Source organism: Pinus tabuliformis, chromosome Q (genome assembly GCF_031772625.1).
Source record: "Pinus tabuliformis cultivar Carrire ecotype Pingquan chromosome Q, CPIR1, whole genome shotgun sequence".
In the NCBI taxonomy this organism is placed as follows: Eukaryota; Viridiplantae; Streptophyta; class Pinopsida; order Pinales; family Pinaceae; genus Pinus; species Pinus tabuliformis.
This window is the reverse complement of record NC_142296.1, coordinates 115,556,964-115,576,869: the sequence shown is the minus strand read 5'-3', so window position 1 is coordinate 115,576,869 and position 19,906 is coordinate 115,556,964. Positions and strand designations below refer to the sequence as shown.

At 37.6% G+C, this 19,906-nt stretch overlaps 2 protein-coding genes across 2 annotated transcripts; one reads left to right on the top strand and one right to left on the bottom strand.

Moving 5' to 3' along the window:
• The first annotated feature begins 6,849 nt into the window (after positions 1-6,849).
• On the top strand, positions 6,850-7,735 carry LOC149218503 (uncharacterized). The gene is made up of 3 exons (XM_089386575.1): positions 6,850-6,909; positions 7,118-7,236; positions 7,393-7,735. The coding sequence occupies exons 1-3, from the start codon at positions 6,850-6,852 to the stop codon at positions 7,733-7,735; spliced, it is 522 nt and encodes a 173-aa protein (XP_089242701.1).
• Positions 7,736-17,832: 10,097 nt separating this feature from the next.
• On the bottom strand, positions 17,833-19,547 carry LOC149218502 (uncharacterized). The gene is made up of 3 exons (XM_089386574.1): positions 18,977-19,547; positions 18,529-18,802; positions 17,833-17,941 (listed from the first exon to the last, which is right to left on the bottom strand). The coding sequence occupies exons 1-3, from the start codon at positions 19,545-19,547 to the stop codon at positions 17,833-17,835; spliced, it is 954 nt and encodes a 317-aa protein (XP_089242700.1).
• Positions 19,548-19,906: the final 359 nt, after the last annotated feature.

The window sequence follows — 19,906 nt, the reverse complement described above, 5'->3', positions numbered from 1 at the left end:
CAGCATGTATCATTGTAATGTACGCAAAAACGCCGTGGGGAAGGAGAACTCTGATAATGGATTCAATTTTCCAACAAACGTGCTTTTTCTTTGGGCCCAACAAAAGAGATAATATCAATTTTCACGAATAAAATGATAAATTTTCTGCAGATAGGGAAATACGGTGACGATGCTCTGGGGAATTTGCCCCGCCTATTAAATTTCATTGCGCCGCAGTATGAATGTGTTCAATTTAATTATTGAGATTTTGGACATAATACACCAAATCAATTTTTAATTATTCTTGTCTCTTCGATTACTTCACTTTTATCTATTTTGCACCAAAATCAACCATTAAAAGAAAGATAACTGTATGATCAGAGTGAGAATTTTGCAGGGAAAAATCTTTGGGAGGTCATCCAATATTTACTTAGATTCAATTCTAGCCATCAAATATCCTTCTTGAACCACGAATCACTTGTAATTTTTCTTGCTTTCACATTTTAATATTCCAACGATGTTTTGTTTGTTTTTGATGTTCATGTGCGAATGGAGAATAAACCATATTTTAATAGTATACATTTTAATATTCCAACGATGTTTTGTTTGCTTTGGATGTTCCTGTGTTAATGGAGAATAAACGGTGATGTATGCCCTATATTTTAGTTGCATTCAAAATGAATAATAATTTCTAATTGAAAATTAGATCAACGCAAGTAAATAAACCGACTCCTTATTGATTGCATTGAAGTACATTCATAATCATTATTATTGAATCGATACAAGTAACTAAATTAGCTCTTTTCTCATTAAAGAAAATTACATAACCAATGAGTGTTAAAGATAAACAATGATTATATTGATAATCATTGTTAAAGATAAACGCTCTAAAAATGTGTAGTTAAAATTGTCCAATCTCCCCTTTCATATTATTTTTTATTCATTAAGAACAAGAGTTAGTTACAAAGTTACAAATTGAATGGATTTAATTCTATGTTATTATTTAAAATAAATCAAATTTTACTAGACTTGTAGTTTATTAGGGTTATATATGTGAACATAAGTTAAGGGTACTTATATCATCATAATATAGTATTTTGCAATTTAGAAAATGATTATTATATTTGAAAATATTATTGTAAGAGTTGCATATTATTATATTATTTACGGGATGTAGGTTGGTTTTTTTTTGAGGTGTGTATTATTCATTCATTTCTTTTTGAAAAGCAATGGATTCCTTGTTTTAGGAAATAATAGGGGAAACTAGACCGTTTATTCTAGGCTCTACCATTTAGTTTATTGTGGATAATATTTAGCTCGAACAACTTGACACAAATAAATGCTTTATTGGCTAATAGATTTGAGTCATTGCATTGGTGCTTAATAGATTTGAGTCATTGCACTGGTGCTTAGTGTTCGAGATCTAAATTAGTTAAGTTTGAAACCTTGGGCTCTTTATAAAACAATCATAGTTAGCAAATTGCATTGGTATTAAATTTTCAAAATCTAAATAAGCTAAGATTAAACCTTGGGCTCTTCATCAAACAATGGTAAGTAACAATGTTTGAATAGATTAACATTGAAAAAGAAGTACATACCCAAATAAGCGGGTAGATCAAATTCGAAAGCATTTTTACCTATTGCTTTAATGATGAGGAACCGACTTAGCCATCAACTAACCCCAAACTCTCAAAATTAATAAACCCATTTTTTTATAACATTTTTTAATAAGTTTTTCACCTCTTACCTTCCCTTAATTTAAATTATTTAATTTTACTAAACTTTAATGCTTTAAGAGATACAAAACTACGAAAGCTTTATGGATTACATGAAGGCTGGAATGAGGATATTAATAAATTAGCTTTTCACCTATGCTCTTGAATGTAGTTTTCTTAGTATTTTTACATAAAACAAAAATGAGTTGTTTGGTTTCATTTTAATGAAAACATTTCTTATATTTGAATGAAAAATATGATCTAATAATTTTTTCATGAATCAATTTCAATCTTACTTTAATTGTATATTCTTGCATCTCACTTAAAATGATGATTTTTGATATTTATAAGCTTAATTTTGTTTTTGGCTATGATTTTATGGCTTTTTTTTTGGGGAAGAATTTGAAGTGGTTTAAAGTGTTTCAATGTCATGTAATGCGTATGCTTCCATTCTTTGTAATCATATAATTGTCAAGGTGGAAGCATATTGTCATCTTTTAATTAAAGGTCATTCAACACAATAGATAAAATAATATGCGGAAAAGTCGGCAAGGTTGATCATTCATGATATAGGGGTAATGTGGATATGATAGGAAGGAGGATATATATATAGCATGGAAGCATATGTGATGCAGGAGCATCTAGCTCACCATGACCGGGTGAAGTCTCTGCCAGGTCAAAGGAAGTTGAATTTACTTTTATTTAGTCTTTCTGTTGGTTGACAGGAAAGTAGGTAGGACTTTTATAATTTTATTTTCTCTTAGTTAAGGGTAGTTGAACAATTATAGCCATAGATTGATATGTTGTTAACAAACTATGATTTTCCTTTTATTTAAAGGGAAAAAGACAAATGTGGTTGAACAGGAAATCTTTTGATGAGATAAACAAAATGTCTAATACCAAATAATTGTAAGAGTCTGTAACTGAAAAAAAAAACAAGTGTACAGTTTCATTAACTGGAACAGGAGCCTATAAATGTAACATGACAAACCAAAGAAGGGGTTCCATTCAATACCTCTCGCACTCAATAAAAGTAACAACAGAGAATTCAAAAGTTTGTCCATCTGCGTGTTTACTGTAATTATATGTTTTCTATTTCACAGTTATACGAATGCACAACTAACCCTGTACAGAATCTGGTGAACAAGTCTTTCATTGCGTTCTGGAGAAAAGACCACCAGTAAAGACAACAAGACCAAGGAGCAGGCGAGTTTTTACATAGCATCTTAAACGATAGCCAGGTAACATTACGAGCGATTGCACAGAGTTTTATTACATTAACAGCCAAATAGCATTGCAAGCGATTGCACAGAGTCCGTGTAATAGAGAGACTATACGGTGAATTTCAAACACATCGAACGCACATGATAATAGTTCCGGCCACAACAACCCGAGAAGTCAAAACAACATACATCTATCAGGTAACACCAAACAAAACCTATCTGATTATATTTATTTTTCCAGAAGAACATTCTGCCGAATGTCGAAAAGTCCAGCACATTAAATTATTAAAACAGAACTGAAAAAGTCGAGAATCATTCATGCTCAAACCTTGAGCCACAAACCCTGGGTAAGGGTTTCAGTGATAACATTTTTCATACAGCGCAGACACACAGACTCTAAACAGAGAACCAAGATAAGGACTTATAAAGGAGCCGCAGCCACAAAACGAAGTTTTGATCTAATACAGTGAAAACCTAAGTCTCGATAACCAGAATCTTGCTCAACGCAAGTGTATGACAAACCCTTCCTGTTTGGAGAACTAAGACTAAAAGACCAAGGTGACGGACTACCAGAAGGCAGTGGGAATAGAACCTAGCAGGCAGAATCGAGGTGTGTGGTACCAAAATCTCCAACAGTAAACCCCAACACCTGTATGGCAAGAACACACAACTGTTAGTGGTATATTGAAACGACAGAGAAGATAAAGAGCTAGAACGAAGAATTCAAATCATTGGGAGTGCCAGTAGATACCTGAGGGTTCACGGAGAGGCTGAGACCAGTGTTCCAGTGACAGCGCCAACCAACTGAGAAGAATAAGGAGCAACCCAGGTCAGGAACCGCAGAAGGAAGTCCATGAGTTGAAAACAGGGAAGGATATATTACCTGTATGTGCCAGAGTCAGAGGAGTGCCATCGTTTGAGCTTGAGAGTGAACATAAGTTGTGTAGCAAAACCAAACGAGGAGCATCAGCGCATGAATCAACAGATAGTGGCCCTAGAACCCATAACATAAGAGAAATCAACCATAAACATCGACCTTACATAGTAGAAAAAATCACATATAGCAGAGAGCTTACCCTGGCCAGTGAAAGACAAGTTACAACCAGCTACAAACCAAGGAACCAGGACAAATATAGTCACAGTAACGAGTAACCGGAGCATAATCAAGACCTCCAGCATTGCTACCCATCGACCCTTGCAGAATGTTGCAGAGGAAACCCTTGATGGAAAGATAGAAAAAGACCGAGGAAACCATCAAACAAGGGAATAACCCAAGAACTGGGCGAGAGACATGAACCTCAAGGCAAGTAAACCTACATTAAACACACCATTAAATGCTCATCAACCGAAATCCCAGAAATATCTATATTACGTTATATCCACATGTCAACATTCCGTGTGATTAAATCAATCAAACAAACATTTTAAATCATTCTCAGTACAACAGGTATATAAAGAGTTGGGCTGGTCCCATCAAAGTGGTATCAGAGCAGGCTAAATTGATTGGAGATATGGAAAGAGGAAGGCGAGGTCGTGGTAGAGGTGCTAGACAGTTGGTAGAGGAAGGATTGCGAGAGGAGATTAGAATTCTTGTTGCCTGTTTGGAGGCAGGGAGAAGAAGAGACCTGGAGATGGGTGATGAGAGCGAGGAGGAACCTGAAGCAGCAACAGATGGACCGGAAGGTGAGAGTCTAGAAGTGAGATTGTTGAGATCTGTTCTAGTAGCAAGCAGTAAACCCAAGCTAGAACTCCCAACCTATGATGGCAGTCTGTCTATCGAGGTTTTATTGGATTGGATTAGCGAGATGGATAAGTATTTCGAGTGCGAGGAAATCAGCGAAGACCGCAGAGTTTGGTTCGCTGCGATGAAATTGAAGGGACACGCAGCCCTATGGTGGGATAGTGTCCAGAACGAGAGGAAAAGATTGAACAAACTACCGATCAAAACCTGGTCAAGGATGGTGGCCAAGTTAAAGGGCAGATTTCTGCCAAAGGACTATCAGATTGCGCTGCACAGGTAGGTGCAGAATCTGAGACAGAAAGGATTGACGGTGAGGGAGTACATGAAGGAGTTCTATCGAGTGAATTTGTGAGCAGGATATACCGAAGATACTGCAAAAAGAACATCCAGGTATGTTAATGGGTTAAGACTAGATATTTTGGACGAAATCAACATTTTGTCTCCAAACAATACTGAGGAAGTGTATCAGAGTGCGATGAAGGCTGAAGAGAAGATTACCAGAAGATAGAATGCTCGAAGAGGATGAGGAGCTGGCAGGGGAAAAGGCTAGTCATATGGCAAAGGGCGGACTACTGGTAATAATGAGGAAGGTAGCAGTTCCAAAGCTTCTGGATTAGCAGACAGAGGTGATAATGCAAGGGGTGGAAGATCAGCCCCGCGGGACAGAGGTAACAGCCGAGGAAGAGGGGATGGTTACCAATGTTATCAATGTCATAAATGGGGACATAGATCGTTTGAATGTCCGGAAGTGAAACAAGCTGGACAACCAGAAGAAGCAGTAGCACCTCCCCAAGAAGCAGAAAATGCTCCAAAGACTGGGGAAGCCTTAGTGTTGCATAAGGTGTTGTTAAAACCAGTCAAAGAGATCACCGATCAGACACAACAGAAGGCTTTATTCAGAACAGTTTGTAAGTCACGAGGTAAGTGCTGTAAATTAATTATTGACAACGGTAGTACTGACAATTTAGTGTCCACAGAGATGGTAGAAAAGCTGGAGTTGAAACATTTGAAACATCCAAACCCTTACAGAGTTTCATGGCTACAAAAAGGCCATCAGTTACTGGTAGATGAATAGTGCGAGGTGGAGTTTCAAATAGGCAAATACAAGGATAAAGTTGTCTGTGACATCATGCCAATGGATGTATGTCACATACTGTTGGGCAGGCCTTGGCAATACGATAGGAAAGTGGTACACGATGGATTGATGAACTGTTATAAATTTGTGAAGGATGGAATCAAGCATACGCTTGTACCCATCAAAGAAGAAGGGTCAGCAGAGACCAGTGAATCAAGAGCATTGCTAGTTAGTGGAAAACAGTTTCTAAAACAAGTTGAGGATAACGAGATAGGTTATGCAGTAGTGAAGAAAGCAAGGACAGTGTTATTGCATATAGAGGTATCAGATTTACCTATGGAGATCTAGGAGATGTTACTGGAGTTTACAGATATAGTGGTAGATGACTTACCAAACAAACTACCCCCAAAACGGAGCATAAGCCATCATATAGACTTCATACCCGAAGCTAGTTTGCCGAACAAAGCGGCATACCGAATGAGCCCCAAAGATAATGAAGAAATCAGGAAGCAGGTGCAAGAGCTGTTGGACAAGGGATTGATAAGGGAAAGCTTAAGCCCTTGTGCTGTTCCAATGGTCCTCGCTCCCAAGAAGGGAGGAGAGTGGTGGATGTGCACCGACTCAAGGGCCATCAATAAGATCACCATCCAGTATAGGTTTCTGCTACCCCGGATGGACGACATGATGGATTGTTTAAGCGGGGCAGCGTATTTCTCCAAGATAGACTTGAAGAGCGGTTACCATCAGATTCGGATACGAGAGGGGGACGAATGGAAGACAACCTTTAAGACGAATGAGGGGTTGTACGAATGGTTAGTCATGCCCTTTGGGCTGAGCAATGCGCCCAGTACATTCATGAGATTGATGAATGAGATGCTGAAGGAGTACATAGGAAAATTTGTGATTGTATACCTGGATGACATACTTATTTTCAGCAGGACAAGGGAAGAACACCTTCAACATGTGCGTAAGGTGCTAGAGAAATTACAAAAGAACAAACTGCTAATAAACTTGAAATTACAAAAGAACAAACTGCTAATAAACTTGAAAAAATGTACTTTTCTGTAGAAGGAATTGATTTATTTGGGGTTTGTAATAGCAGAGAATGAGTTGAAGATGGATCCGGAGAAGGTGGCGACGATAGTAAATTGGCCATCTCCGAAAAATTTATTTGAGGTATGTAGCTTTCACGGATTAGCAAGTTTTTACAGGAAATTCATAAAGAATTTCAGCGAAAGTTGTGTGCCAATGCTAGACACCATCAAAAAGGCCAGCCAACCTTTTCGATGTACAGAGGAAGCAGAGAGAAGTTTCCAGTTATTAAAGAAGAAGATTACTGAGAGGTCGATCATGAAATTACTAGATTTCAAGAAGATATTTTCAGGTTCGATGTGATGCTAGCAAGACAGTAATTGGAGCTGTGCTCAGCCAGCAAGATAAGCCTGTAGTGTTTTTCAACGAAAAGCTGAATGAAAGTCGACAGAAATATTCATCGTATGATAAGTAATTTTATGCAGTTATACATGCATTAAAACACTGGAGGCATTATCTTTTGGGAAACGAATTCGTGTTGTTCTCAGATAATTTTGCACTATAGTATGTAATGCAATAGCACATGTTGAACCATAAACACGCCAAATGGGTGGAGTATTTGCACAGCTTCAATTTTGTATTGAAACATATTAGCGGGAAAGCAAATAAAGTAGTGGATGCGCTGAGTAGGAAAGCTCTACTTCTGCAGGAAAGCACTGTGCAAGTGCTGGGTTTTGAGCACTTACGAGATTTGTACCAGACTGATACAGACTTTGAGGAGACCTATGAGGCATGCCAGAATCCCTTAGTGAGAGATAACAGCCCTTGGTTAGATTACAATTTGCAGGAAAAGTTGGTGTTTAAGGGAGGACAGTTGTGCATACCTGACTACTCGATGAGGGAGAATATTATTCGAGAGAAGCATAGCAGAGGTTTATCCAAACATTTCGACGTGGATAAGACGCTCTAGCAGCTCAGGCATTTCTACTTTTGGCCAAAGATGCAGAGAGATGTACGGCGATTCGTATCCAGATGCAAAGTGTGCCAGTTAGCAAAAGGTCACAGTCAGAACACGGGACTATATACACCGTTACCTGTTCCAGGCAGACCATGGGATTCAGTCAGCTTGGACTTCATCTTAGGTCTACCTAAGACACAACGAGGGTATGAATCGGTAATGGTAGTGGTGGATAGATTCTAAAAAATGGCACATTTTATTCCTTGCCGGAAAACCAGTGATGCCACCCACGTGGCCCACTTGTTTTTTAATGAGATTGTCAGGTTACACGAAATGCCCAAATCTATCATATCGGACATGGACGTGAAGTTTACAGGACATTTTTGGTGTACCCTGTGGAAGAAAATGGATACTCATCTGAGTTACAGTTCTGCTTATCATCTGCAAACGGACAAACAAACAGAAGTTGTAAACATGAGTTTAGGGAATCTGCTACAAAGTCTAGTGGGGGAGAATTCGTGAATGTGGGATCGAGTGCTGGCGTAGGAAAAATTCGCTTACAACGATTCACCTAACCGCAGCACAGGCTTGAGCCCTTTTCAAATATTGCACAAAATGAATCCTCGCGGAGAGCATGAACTGCAAGATCTTGGACTGCAAGAAAGGCAAAGCGCAGAAGGAGAAGATTTCGCTAACGCAATGAGGGATTTGCATGAACAGGTAAAAATTAAATTGTAGGATAGCAGCTTAAAGTACAAACAGCAAGCAGATTTGAAGAGAAGGGAGGTACAATTTAATGTTGGAGACGAAGTCCTCGCACATCTGCACAAGGAACATTTCCCTAAAGGTACGTACAATAAATTAAAGTAAAAGAAGATAGGACCCTACAAGATCCTTCGGAAATTTTTAGAAAATGCCTATGAGATCCAATTGCCACTCGGAATAGGCATTTCGCCTATCTTCAATGTAGCAGACCTATTTCCCTACACGGCTAACCCAGAAGAGAAGGAAGAAGAAGGAATCACATGACACACACGGAACACCTAGGACGAAGGAGAATCTTGGAAGAGACAGATGCCTTACGTTCAACCTTCCGAGATCGAGTGCATTCTCAACACTCAGGTGGCTAAACGAACTCGGCGAAAGGAATATCTACAATACCTGGTCAAGTGGAAGAACCATCCTATTGAGGACAGTTCATGGCTTGACACTAGGTAGATCGAACAAGCAAGTACTTCAGTCGAGAAGCTCATGGATTGGAGCCATGATTTCTTTTTGCCCCGGGAGCCTGATGCAGGAGCATCTAGCTCACCATGACCGGTTGAAGTGTCTGCTAGGTCAAAGGAAGTTGAATTTACTTTTATTTAGTCTTTCTATTTGTTTACAAGAAAGTAGGTAGGACTTTTATAATTTTATTTTCTGTTAGTTAAGGGTAGTTGAATAGTTATAGCCATAGATTGATCTGTTGTTAACAAACTATGATTTTCCTTTTATTTAAAGGGAAAAAGACAAATGTGGTTGAACAGGAAATCTTGTCATGAGATAAATGAAATGTCTAATAACAAATAACTGTAAGATTCTGTAACTAAAAAAAAAAACAAGTGTACAGTTTCATTAATTGGAACATCAGCCTATAAATGTAACATGACAAACCAAAGAAGGGGTTCCATTCAATACCTCTCGCACTCAATAAAAGTAACAACAGAGAATTCCAAAGTTTGTCCATCTACATGTTTACTGTAATTATATGTTTTCTATTTCACAGTTATACGAATGCACAACTAACCCTGTACAGAATCTGGTGAACAAGTCTTTCATTGCGTTCTGGAGAAAAGACCACCAGTAAAGACAAGAAGACCAAGGAGTAGGTGAGTTTTTACATAGCATCTTAAATGACAGCCAGGTAACATTACGAGCGATTGCATAGAGGTTTATTACATTAACAACCAAATAGCATTGCAAGCAATTGCACAAAGTCCGTGTAATAGAGAGAATATACGGTGAATTTCAAACACATCAAACGCACATGATAACACTTCCAGCCACAACAACCCGAGAAGTCAATACAGCATACATCTATCAGGTAATATCAAACAGAACCTATCTTATTATATTTATTTTTCCAGAAGAACATTTTTCTGAATGTCGAAATATCCAGCACATTAAATTATTACAACAGAACTGAAAAAGCCGAGAATCGTTCACACTCAAACCTTGAGCGACAAACCCTAGGTAAGGGTTTCAGTGATAACACTTTTCATATAGCGCGGACACATAGACTCTAAACAAAGAACCAAGATAAGGACTTAGAAAGGAGCTGCAACCACAAAATGAAGTTTTGATCTAATACAGTGGAAACCTAAGTCTCGATAACCAGAACCTTGCTCAATGCAAGTGTATGACAAACCCTTCCTGTTTGGAGAACCGAGACTAAAAGACCAAGGTGACGGACTACCAGAAGGCAATGGGAATAGAACCTACTAAGCAGAATTGGGGCGTGTGGTACCAAAATCTCCAACGGAAAACCCCAACACCTGTATGGCAAGAACACATAACTGTTAGTGGTATATTGAAACAACAGAGCAGATAAAGAGCTGGAACGAATAATTCAAATTGTTGGGAGTGCCGATAGATACGTGAGGATTCGCGGAGAGGCTGAGACTAGTGTTCCAGTGACAACGCCGACCAAATGAGAAGAATAAGGAGCAACTCAGGTTAGCAACAGTGGAAGGAAGTCCATGAGTTGAAAATAGGGAAGGATATATTACCTGTATGTGCCAAAGTCGGAGGAGCACCATCGTTTGAGCCTGAGAGTGAACAGAAGTTGTGTAGCAAAACCGAACGAGGAGCATCAACACATGAATCAATAGACAGTGGCCCAAGAACCCACAACAGAAGAGAAATCAACCACAAACAACGACCTTACATAGTAGAAAAAATCACATACAGCAGAGAGCTTACCCTGGCCAGTGCAAGACAAGTTACAACCAGCTACGAACTAAGGAACCAGGACAAATACAGTCACATTAACGAGTAACAGGAGCACAATCAAGACTTGTAGCATTATTTCCCATCAACCCTCACAGAACGTTGCAGAGGAAACCCTTGACGGAAAGATAGCAAAAGACCGAGGAAACCATCAAACAAGGGAATAACCCAAGAACTGAACAGGAGACGCGAACCTCAAGGCAAGTACCCCTACATTAAACATACCATTGAATGCTCATCAATCGAAATCCCAGAAATATCTATATTACGTTATATCCGCATGTCAGCATTCCGTGTGATTAAATCAACAAAACAAACATTTTAAATCATTCCCGGTACAAAAAGTGTATAAATAGTTGGGCTGGTCCCATCAATATGGAACTGGTGTTATGTTACCTCTAATGATGTAGATCATACATAGGTAGCTCATGAAAATGCACCAATTGATTAAGAGATTTAGCACCTGAATATCTATGGTGCTTGATGTGTCACAATTTTACCATATTTTTCCACCATCTTTACCTTATTTATAAACATGTTTTTCTCACCAATAACCTTGTATTATTTCTTTTTAAGGTTCAAAAGTTGGATCTAAGATCAAGGTGTTTTCTCTATTGCATTCTTTAGTATCTCAATTCATTTTTTAATTAAATATTATGAAAGTGCATATTTGTATTTATATTTGAATAAAGGATTAGCTTACATATTGTTACAAATCCATTTTCTATAGAACTATTTACTATAAATATATTTGATTTCTAGAAATGACTTTCTACAAATCTACTTGTACGCAATCTATGGGTTGCAACCAATCTATGGGCTACATATCTGCATGTTATAGGTCTATGGGTTGTAGATCCACTTTAATTAATATTCTAAATTTATTTTTATTTTATATTATAATAATTAATTATGTTGTGGATCTAGGACCATCATTGACAACCATGTTAGATGTAGAATCTTTAAACTATTTATAAGTTTACTTATGTGTTGTTGTAACCACTTGAGAATATTTCAACATCAAGTGAATTTATATATAAGTAGCTCATGAAAATGCACCAATTGATTAATAGATTTATTCCCGGAATATGTATGGTGATTGATGCGTCATAATTTTACCATTTTTTCCACCATCTTTCCCTTATTTATAAACATGTTTTTCTTACCAATAAACTTGTAGTATTTCTTTTTAAGGTTCAAAAGTTGGATCTAAGATCAAGGTATTTTCTCTATTGCATTCTTTACTATCTCAATTCATTTTTTAATTAAATATTATGAATGTGCGGATTTTTGTTTATATTTGAATAAAGGATTAACCTACATATTGTTACAAACCCATTTTCTATAGAACTATTTACTATAGATAAATTTGATTGCTACAAACAATTTACTACAAATATACTTGCAAGAAATCTACGAGTTGCAACCAATCTACATGCTACATATCTGCATACTACAGATCCATGGGTTGTAGATCCACTTTAATTATTAATATGATTTTATATTTGTTTTATATTCTAATAATTGATTATGTCGTGGATCTATGACCATCATCGATAGCCATGTTAGATGTAGAATCTTGAAACTATTTATGAGTTTACTTATGTGTTGTTGCAACCACTTGAGAATATTTCAACGCCATGTGAATTTATATATAGATAGCTCATGAAAATGCAGTAATTTATTAATAGATTTAGCACCTGAATATCTATGGTGATTGATGCGTCACAATTTTACCATATTTTTTCACCATCTTTCCATTATTTATAAACATGTTTCTCTTACCAATAACCTTGTATTATTTCCTTTTAAGGTTCAAAAGTTGGATCTAAGATCAACGTGTTTTATTTATTGCATTCCTTAGTATCTCAATTCATTTTTTGATAAAATATTATGAATGTGTCAATTTTTATGTATATTTGAATAAATGATTAGCTTACATATTGTTACAAATCCATTTTCTATATAACTATTTACTATAGATATATGTGATTGCTAAAAACAATTTTCTACAAATCTACTTGCATGCAATCTATGGGCTACATATCCACATGCTATAGATCCATGGGTTGTAGATCCGATTTAATTAATAATTTGAATTTATTTTATTTTATATTCTAATAATTAATTATGTCATGGATTTAGGACCATCATCGACAACCATGTTAGATGTAGAATCGTGAAACTATTTATGAGTTTACTTATGTGTTGGAGTGACCACTTTAGGACCATCGTCGACAACCATGTTAGATGTAGAATCTTGAAACTATTTATGAGCTTACTTATGTGTCATTGTAACCACTTGAGAATATTTTAACATCAAGTGAACTTATATAGAGTTGTTTTTTATTTCTATTTCATGCAAGTTCATGTACAAAAGAGAGTAAAATATCTATTCTATTTAGAGAATTCTTAGTGGAAAATAATCCAAATTATCATGACATGGCACAAAATCTCATGAGATCTTCTTCTAATGTAAATAATAATTTAACAGTTTTAAGTATAATGTATGGTTTGATTCGGTTTATGCTATTATAGTTTAGAATTAATTCCATATTCTAGGACATGGAATTCACTCCAAGGAACATATTATTTTTTCAATAATTCTTTTATCCATGTTTGTTTGAATTCCATAACTTAATAATTTTATTTTATTACCAATAATAATTAGTCTTTATAAGATTTTGATCTATGAAAGTGCGTTTCAGTTCAAGCATGTTTGATTCTACAGGTATGAATTTCCAATTCATTAAGAGTATGATAAAAAATTAATAGTACATGAGGAACCTAGAGTATGCACATATAATGCATAGCATCTTGCAAGCATTTGGATTAAGGGTTGAAAACTTAGTGGATAATCTATTTGGTTATTATTATTGTTAAATAATGAGCTAATTAAACATACCATAATTTGGTGTTGGTGCCAAAGGCAAAAATAAGTACTACTTGCACTAGGATTTAGACAAGAGGTGGTATGGGGATGAGCAAAGAGGAGATGTTGATTACCCTCTCTATGGGATCTCATACATAGTGGTATTCATTTACATAGATGCATGAGTTAATTTAGAAATACATAATATTTTGATGGTGTAGTAAGAGGCGCCCAGAGTACTAACCTCCTTTCGGGAAAACTGGTAAAAGAAAGAAAACACAAGTGAATGAGGATTCCACTTTAATAGGATACACAAGGAAGACATTTTATTCAAGTTCAAGAAGGTATGTTATGTGTTGTGTTGATGAACCATGAAAATTGGAAGATTTCCTAAATCTTTACAAATGACAATTCCTAAGTTTGAGCATGCACATAAAAATGAGCTTACAATGATTTATTAATATCTTACAATTGGTGATTTGGGTCAATGATATTTTTGGTACAATACAATACTACCTACATTGGATAAGAACACCCATAAAAAATCTAAAATAACAAAATTATACTTTAATAAATACATTTATCTTATTAGACATGCAACTAGTTGCTACAAATCACCTATAAATTTTGTTTTGAAGTTGTATTTCCTATAGATTTTATGTAGGTCATTTTACAAAATATAGGAATTAGGTATTTTATATTTTTAATCTAGTAAAGAATTACACTAAGAATTGTAGACCCACAGTAAAATATCACATACCTAGACCACCTTTTAGGAGGAATATATTTTTTATCAAATTCAGGTATCAAGTTAAATTGATGAATTTAATAAAAACATAGCTAGGACAATTGTATTTTGAGAGACTAAATAAATGAATTTTAAAGATGGATTATAAGGCATATATTCCTTGTTTTAATAAAATTTCAATTTTTTTCTCAAGAAAGAGAAAAAGAAAAAAGCATATATTGCTTTTAATCTAGTTTTTGTCCATCTTGAATCACCATCTTATTATCATATGAAAAACTTGTGTCCAAACTAGTGAATTTCTATCCTAAAATTTACACTATTAACACTCTACCTATTAGACTATTTATTAGCTTATTCGACATATCATTTTTATGTTTTTAAAGACTATTTTTTATGGGAATATGTACATGAATCAAAATTCCAAAATTCATAATCATGTTAATAAGATATCACTTGAAACAAATGTGCCAAAATGAGTTACTATTGGTGACTCCAAGATGGAAATACAAAATAACTCTTGTATGAAAGTGTTCCTTAGTCAATTTGACATATTAGTTTAAAATATTTTAAAATTGTGTATATATTAGAGATATACCTATGAATCTACATTAATATATATTTGGAAGAACTTAAATCAAATACCAAATGAAAATGTTATTATTAAAACTTTGTCTGGTCACCACTCCTCAACACGTAAAAAGAAAAATGATAATTATTTGATGTATCATTTTAAAATCTATTTTTTAAGAACTATCTAAAATTTGTTTGATATGTATTAGAAGAAGAAACTCCATACATCTCTCTTCTTCCATGATGTCATCATTGATTGCAAAAAAATTATAGTATTTTATAGGTTCCAAAATGATTTAAAAGGTAAATCCATGGAGTATATTTTGATAAACCCTTCTATGAAAATGGCACATCACCAAGATATTTGAACAAAATTTTATGTAATGTGAGTCCCTGAATGAATCATGTGTGAATTTCAAATTCTTAAGAGCTTGGTATGGAAGATTTCAGGTTGAAATAATTCAATATTAGTTATAATGAAGTCAAGAGAAATGCTACAGACAATTGTATAGAAGGGAGAGAGTCATTGATCAATCATCCTTACTCCTAAGAAATTCTTATAATCTTTATGGACCAAAAATCATGGTGCTTTTCAACATGTAGTACTAGTCCTTATGTGTGTGTCAAATTACTTGTATAAGCCATAAAAATATCTGGTAATGCCAAAATAAAATTTCTCTTATTTCTTTAATATGGTGTAATAACACTCTTCTCTCTCTCTCTTTTTAATAAAATAAAGTTTTTGTTTTTGTTTTTTTTTACCCTGGGAAAAATCGTTATTTTCATTAAAAAAGGAAAATTACATGTTGTATATGCAACTTGCATATGCTGTAAGGTAAACATAAAGACCTGTCAATACTTCAGATAATGCAAAAAAACAATAGCATGTGCCTTGATCCACACAGAGAGACATAGTTTCTAGATTGCCCAAAATTTTTCATCAAAATCATTCTTCTCAGGGAGCCCGAGTCTATAATATGTATGTTACTATGGAGCAAAAGAAAATATTTACATGTTGATAACTTATAATAAAGAGCATGTTTCAGTTCAGCCCTTTAAACCAGAATATCTATATATGGCCTGTGGTAAAACTGAAAATGGTGCTCGTCCCTTTGTTCCCGGATCAGCCAGATACCGGGAGGCCTGTCCGCAGCTTCTTTGGATAGAGAGTCGGCAGTTGAATTTCGTTCCCTCAAAATATGAGAGCATACAAAGGAGTAAAAAAGAGTGATGAGTCGAAGGGCCTCATTCAAAATTTGTCTCAAAGAATAAACTGAACATGTTGATTTTTTGTTTAGCCAGTCACAGATTATTTTTGAGTCACCAAATAACTGAAGAGCTCTACAATGCTTTTCCAGTGAAAATTGGATCAGGAATTTGGCTGAGGAGAGTTTTGCAAAGTTGTTTGTACCTCTTCCCAAGCCCATTTGTAATTGAAAATGATGGGAGTCTGATAAGAATAGTAAATCCCCTCCCCCACAGCCCTGCTCTTGGGCAGAGCCATCAAAATAAGCCCAAGGTAACTGGCGGTTTATGGATTCAGGGACGATAATTCTGGGCTGATGGTTGACTGTCTCTTCAGGGATAATGTTGTAGTCATGTAAGATTCGAGCTGATATAGAAGGCCAGTGGGGTGAGATGTTCTGAAAAATAAGGTTATTGCGGCCTATCCAGAGAGCCCAACAGATGAGAAGGGGAAGATTCCTAGCCTTCAGAGGGGTGGCATTAGTCCACCAGTTCGCCCAAGCCTCTTGCAGGGTAGTCCCCTGCCATCTACAAGGGGAAGGAAGGGACATAGAGATTAGGCTCCAAAGGTCAATTGCAGCTTGGCATGTCAGGAAAAGGTGGTCCGCAGATTCGTTTTCGCTTTTGCATAGGCAGCACCAGAACGGCCCATGCTGAGCTCTCTTGAGAAGGTTGTCCCCAGTTGGAATTTTGTTTTTGAGAATTGACCACATGAGCAGACGAGTTCTGGGAGGGGCCTTTAGCTTCCATAAAAGGCGCCACCATGCCTCAAGCTCTTGGGGCTTGTATTTGTCAGCTAGAATCAAATAGCCCTCCTTAGGTGAGTACTTCCCAGACTTCGCATGGGCCCAAATTAATTCATCAGCTCCTTCTCAGATTCTAACTTGAGCTTCAGTCAGAGCTATTGTGTATCTGTTCCAGGTCTATTCCCATTGCCTAGGGATGAGCAGACTTCGGGCTATCTTCCAGGCTTGTTGAAAAATCGAGGTGTGCTCAGAGTCAGCAATTTGGCTGATGTGGGTAATACCCACTTCCCTGAGGTGTACCTTAAGCTTAAGCGACAGTCTATATGCATTGCCGCACCCTATCCAGGGATCCTCCCCAATTCTTACTGCAGTGCCATCTTGTATTCTCCAGATTAGGCCTGATCTGATGGTCTCCATGGATTTAAGGACTGCCTTCCAGATTATTGATATCCCTGCTGTGGATCTTATAGGCTGTCTGAGCCAGTCCTGAACGGTTAAAGGGGCGATGATCTGCTAGCCTAGCTTTGCTGCTATTAGTGAGGAAAAGTCTTCCAGCTTTTTAATTCCCCAGCCTCCCCATTTTTTTGGGATGGAAAGAGCATCCCATTTGGCCCATGCAAAGATTCTGCCTGGTTGATTTCCTTTCCATAAAAACCTGCTACAAAGGGCTTGTATCCTGGTGAGTATACCTCTCGGGATCCATGCTAGGGCCATCCAGTATATTGGGGTAGCCTCCAGTACTGCTTTTATAAGCGTTAGTCTGCCAGCCCTGGATAGGTATTTGAGATACCATAGGTTCAGCCTTTTTTCCAGTTTTGCGATAAGCCATACCCAGTCTGCTATTTTGTAGCCTAAGGGTTTGAGCTTGTATCCCAAGTATCGGAGCCCCTCCTCCATTCTTAGAAGAGTGAAATTGAATCGAAGGAGAGTGAAATGGATCTCATGGGGCGAGCAGCCCTGAGCTGTTAGTGTGGACTTGTTGCAGTTTACCATCATCCCCGTAGTTGTCTGAAATAGAGAGAAAGAGCTCTTCAAGGCTGATAGGTCCCCTATTCCTCCATTAAGAAACACCAGTATGTCATCCACAAATAGAAAATGAGTCAGGATGCACCCCTCAGAGATTTTGATTCCTTGCAGCCTTCCACGAGAGTGATCTTCTTTGATGAGCCTGCTCAGGCCTTCCATGACAAGCAAGAAGAGAAGTGGGGATAGAGGACATCCCTGTCTTAGGCCCCTCTCCGAGAGAAAGAAGGGGGAGGCCGCTCCATTTATCAGTACACTGAAAGGGATGTTTGAGATGCAGCACATAACCCATTTGATGAAGGCAAAGGGAAATCCTAAGTGAGTTAAGAGCATCCTTATGTAGAGCCAACTAAATCTGTCAAAAGCTTTTGAGAGATCCACCTTAAGAATCATTCCTTTCAGGTTCTTTGTCTATAGGGTGTGCAGGACCTCCTGTGTTGTTCCAACTGCTTCGTGGATTTGCCTATCTTGGAGGAAGGCAAACTGCTCCGGAGAGATATGGGAGGAGAGAATAGGTCACAATCGGTTGGCTATGATCTTTGCTATGATTTTGTAGAGGCAATTGCACAGTGAGATGGGCCGAAAATCATCGAATGAGGTAGGGTTTGCTGACTTGGGGATAAGGGCTATGAAGGTGGAATTTATGGCATCCGGCATCTTCCCCTCACTCCTGGAGGATTCAACTACTTTGAGCAGGTCAGGGCCAAGAATTTCAAAGAAAGTCAGATAGAACTCCACTGTCCAGCCATCAGGTCCTGGACTCTTGTCTCTCTTAAAGCCTTTGAGAGTAGCTTCCAGCTCCCCCAATGAGACCTCCTTCTCCAAATCCAGTGCCTCCTCTTGATCCACATAGCGAGGGAATAGTTGGGCCACTCGGATGATTTCCCCTAGGGTGATATTGGGGGGAGCTCTATAGGCCTATTTAAAGTGTGAGGTAGCCATTCCTGAAAGCTGAGGAAAAGAGCTTAGAGGGATCCCATTCTCATTATTTAGCTGCCAGATGGTGTTTATAGCTTTCCTTCCATTTGCAAATTTGTGAAAGAATTTCGTGTTGTCATCACCTTCAAGGAGCCAAATAGCCCTACTTCGCAGTCTCCACGTCTCTTCTCTATCCTTTAAGATTTTTCCTCGAGAGGCGTATAGAGATTGCAGCTTGTCTTTTTGATCTGGAGAGGTGAAGACTCCCCCTATGGCATTCTCATAAGCAACAATCTCTGCTTCGGTCTCCCTGAGGGTTTTATCATCCATGACTCTCTTGTTATGGGCCCATGATTTTGAGAGCTTCTTCAATTCTTTTAGGTTGGCAACAAAACCCTCTGCAATGTTCCCTCTGGCCGCCAGTGGGTGGGCCTGCCAGAAAGTCTTGACCATTTGAAGATAGGAGGCCTCTTTTAGCCAGGATGAGTTGAATTTAAAAGGACCCTTAGGCTTTTCTATCCTTCCTTTGATTTCCAAATAGATGGGAAGATGGTCTGATAGGCCTCCTATGCCCACCCACTGTCTGAGGTTGAAGCCTGAGCTAAGAAAGCTTTCCTTAATAAGGAAGCGATCCAGTCTTCTGGAGAGGCTAGCCTCCCCCACTCTATTGTTCCTCCAAGTGGGTTTCAGCTTTGCTAAAGGGAGATCCACCATGTTGTGTACTTCCAATATGTGCTCAAAAAACTCTGAGAGATGATCAGCCTGGGCATGGTGGCCCTAGGATTCTGCGTGACCTATTGAAAAATTAAGATCCCCTCCCAGAATAAGGGGTTCCTCTCGGAGTAGCTCAGAACTCAATAGTTTTTCCCAGAACTCAGTCCTCTGGTGGCAAGGGGCGTACACATTTATGAGCCTAATCTTGGTGTTCAGCTTGGCTGAGAATAGGTCAACCCCTAGGTGACCAGGGCCTCCCCAGCAATTGATAAGCTTAATGGTCTGAGAGTTTAAGCCTAGGGCCAAACCTCCCGATCTCCCAGATGCATCAAGGGCTTGAAAGGTCCAACCCGGGAGCA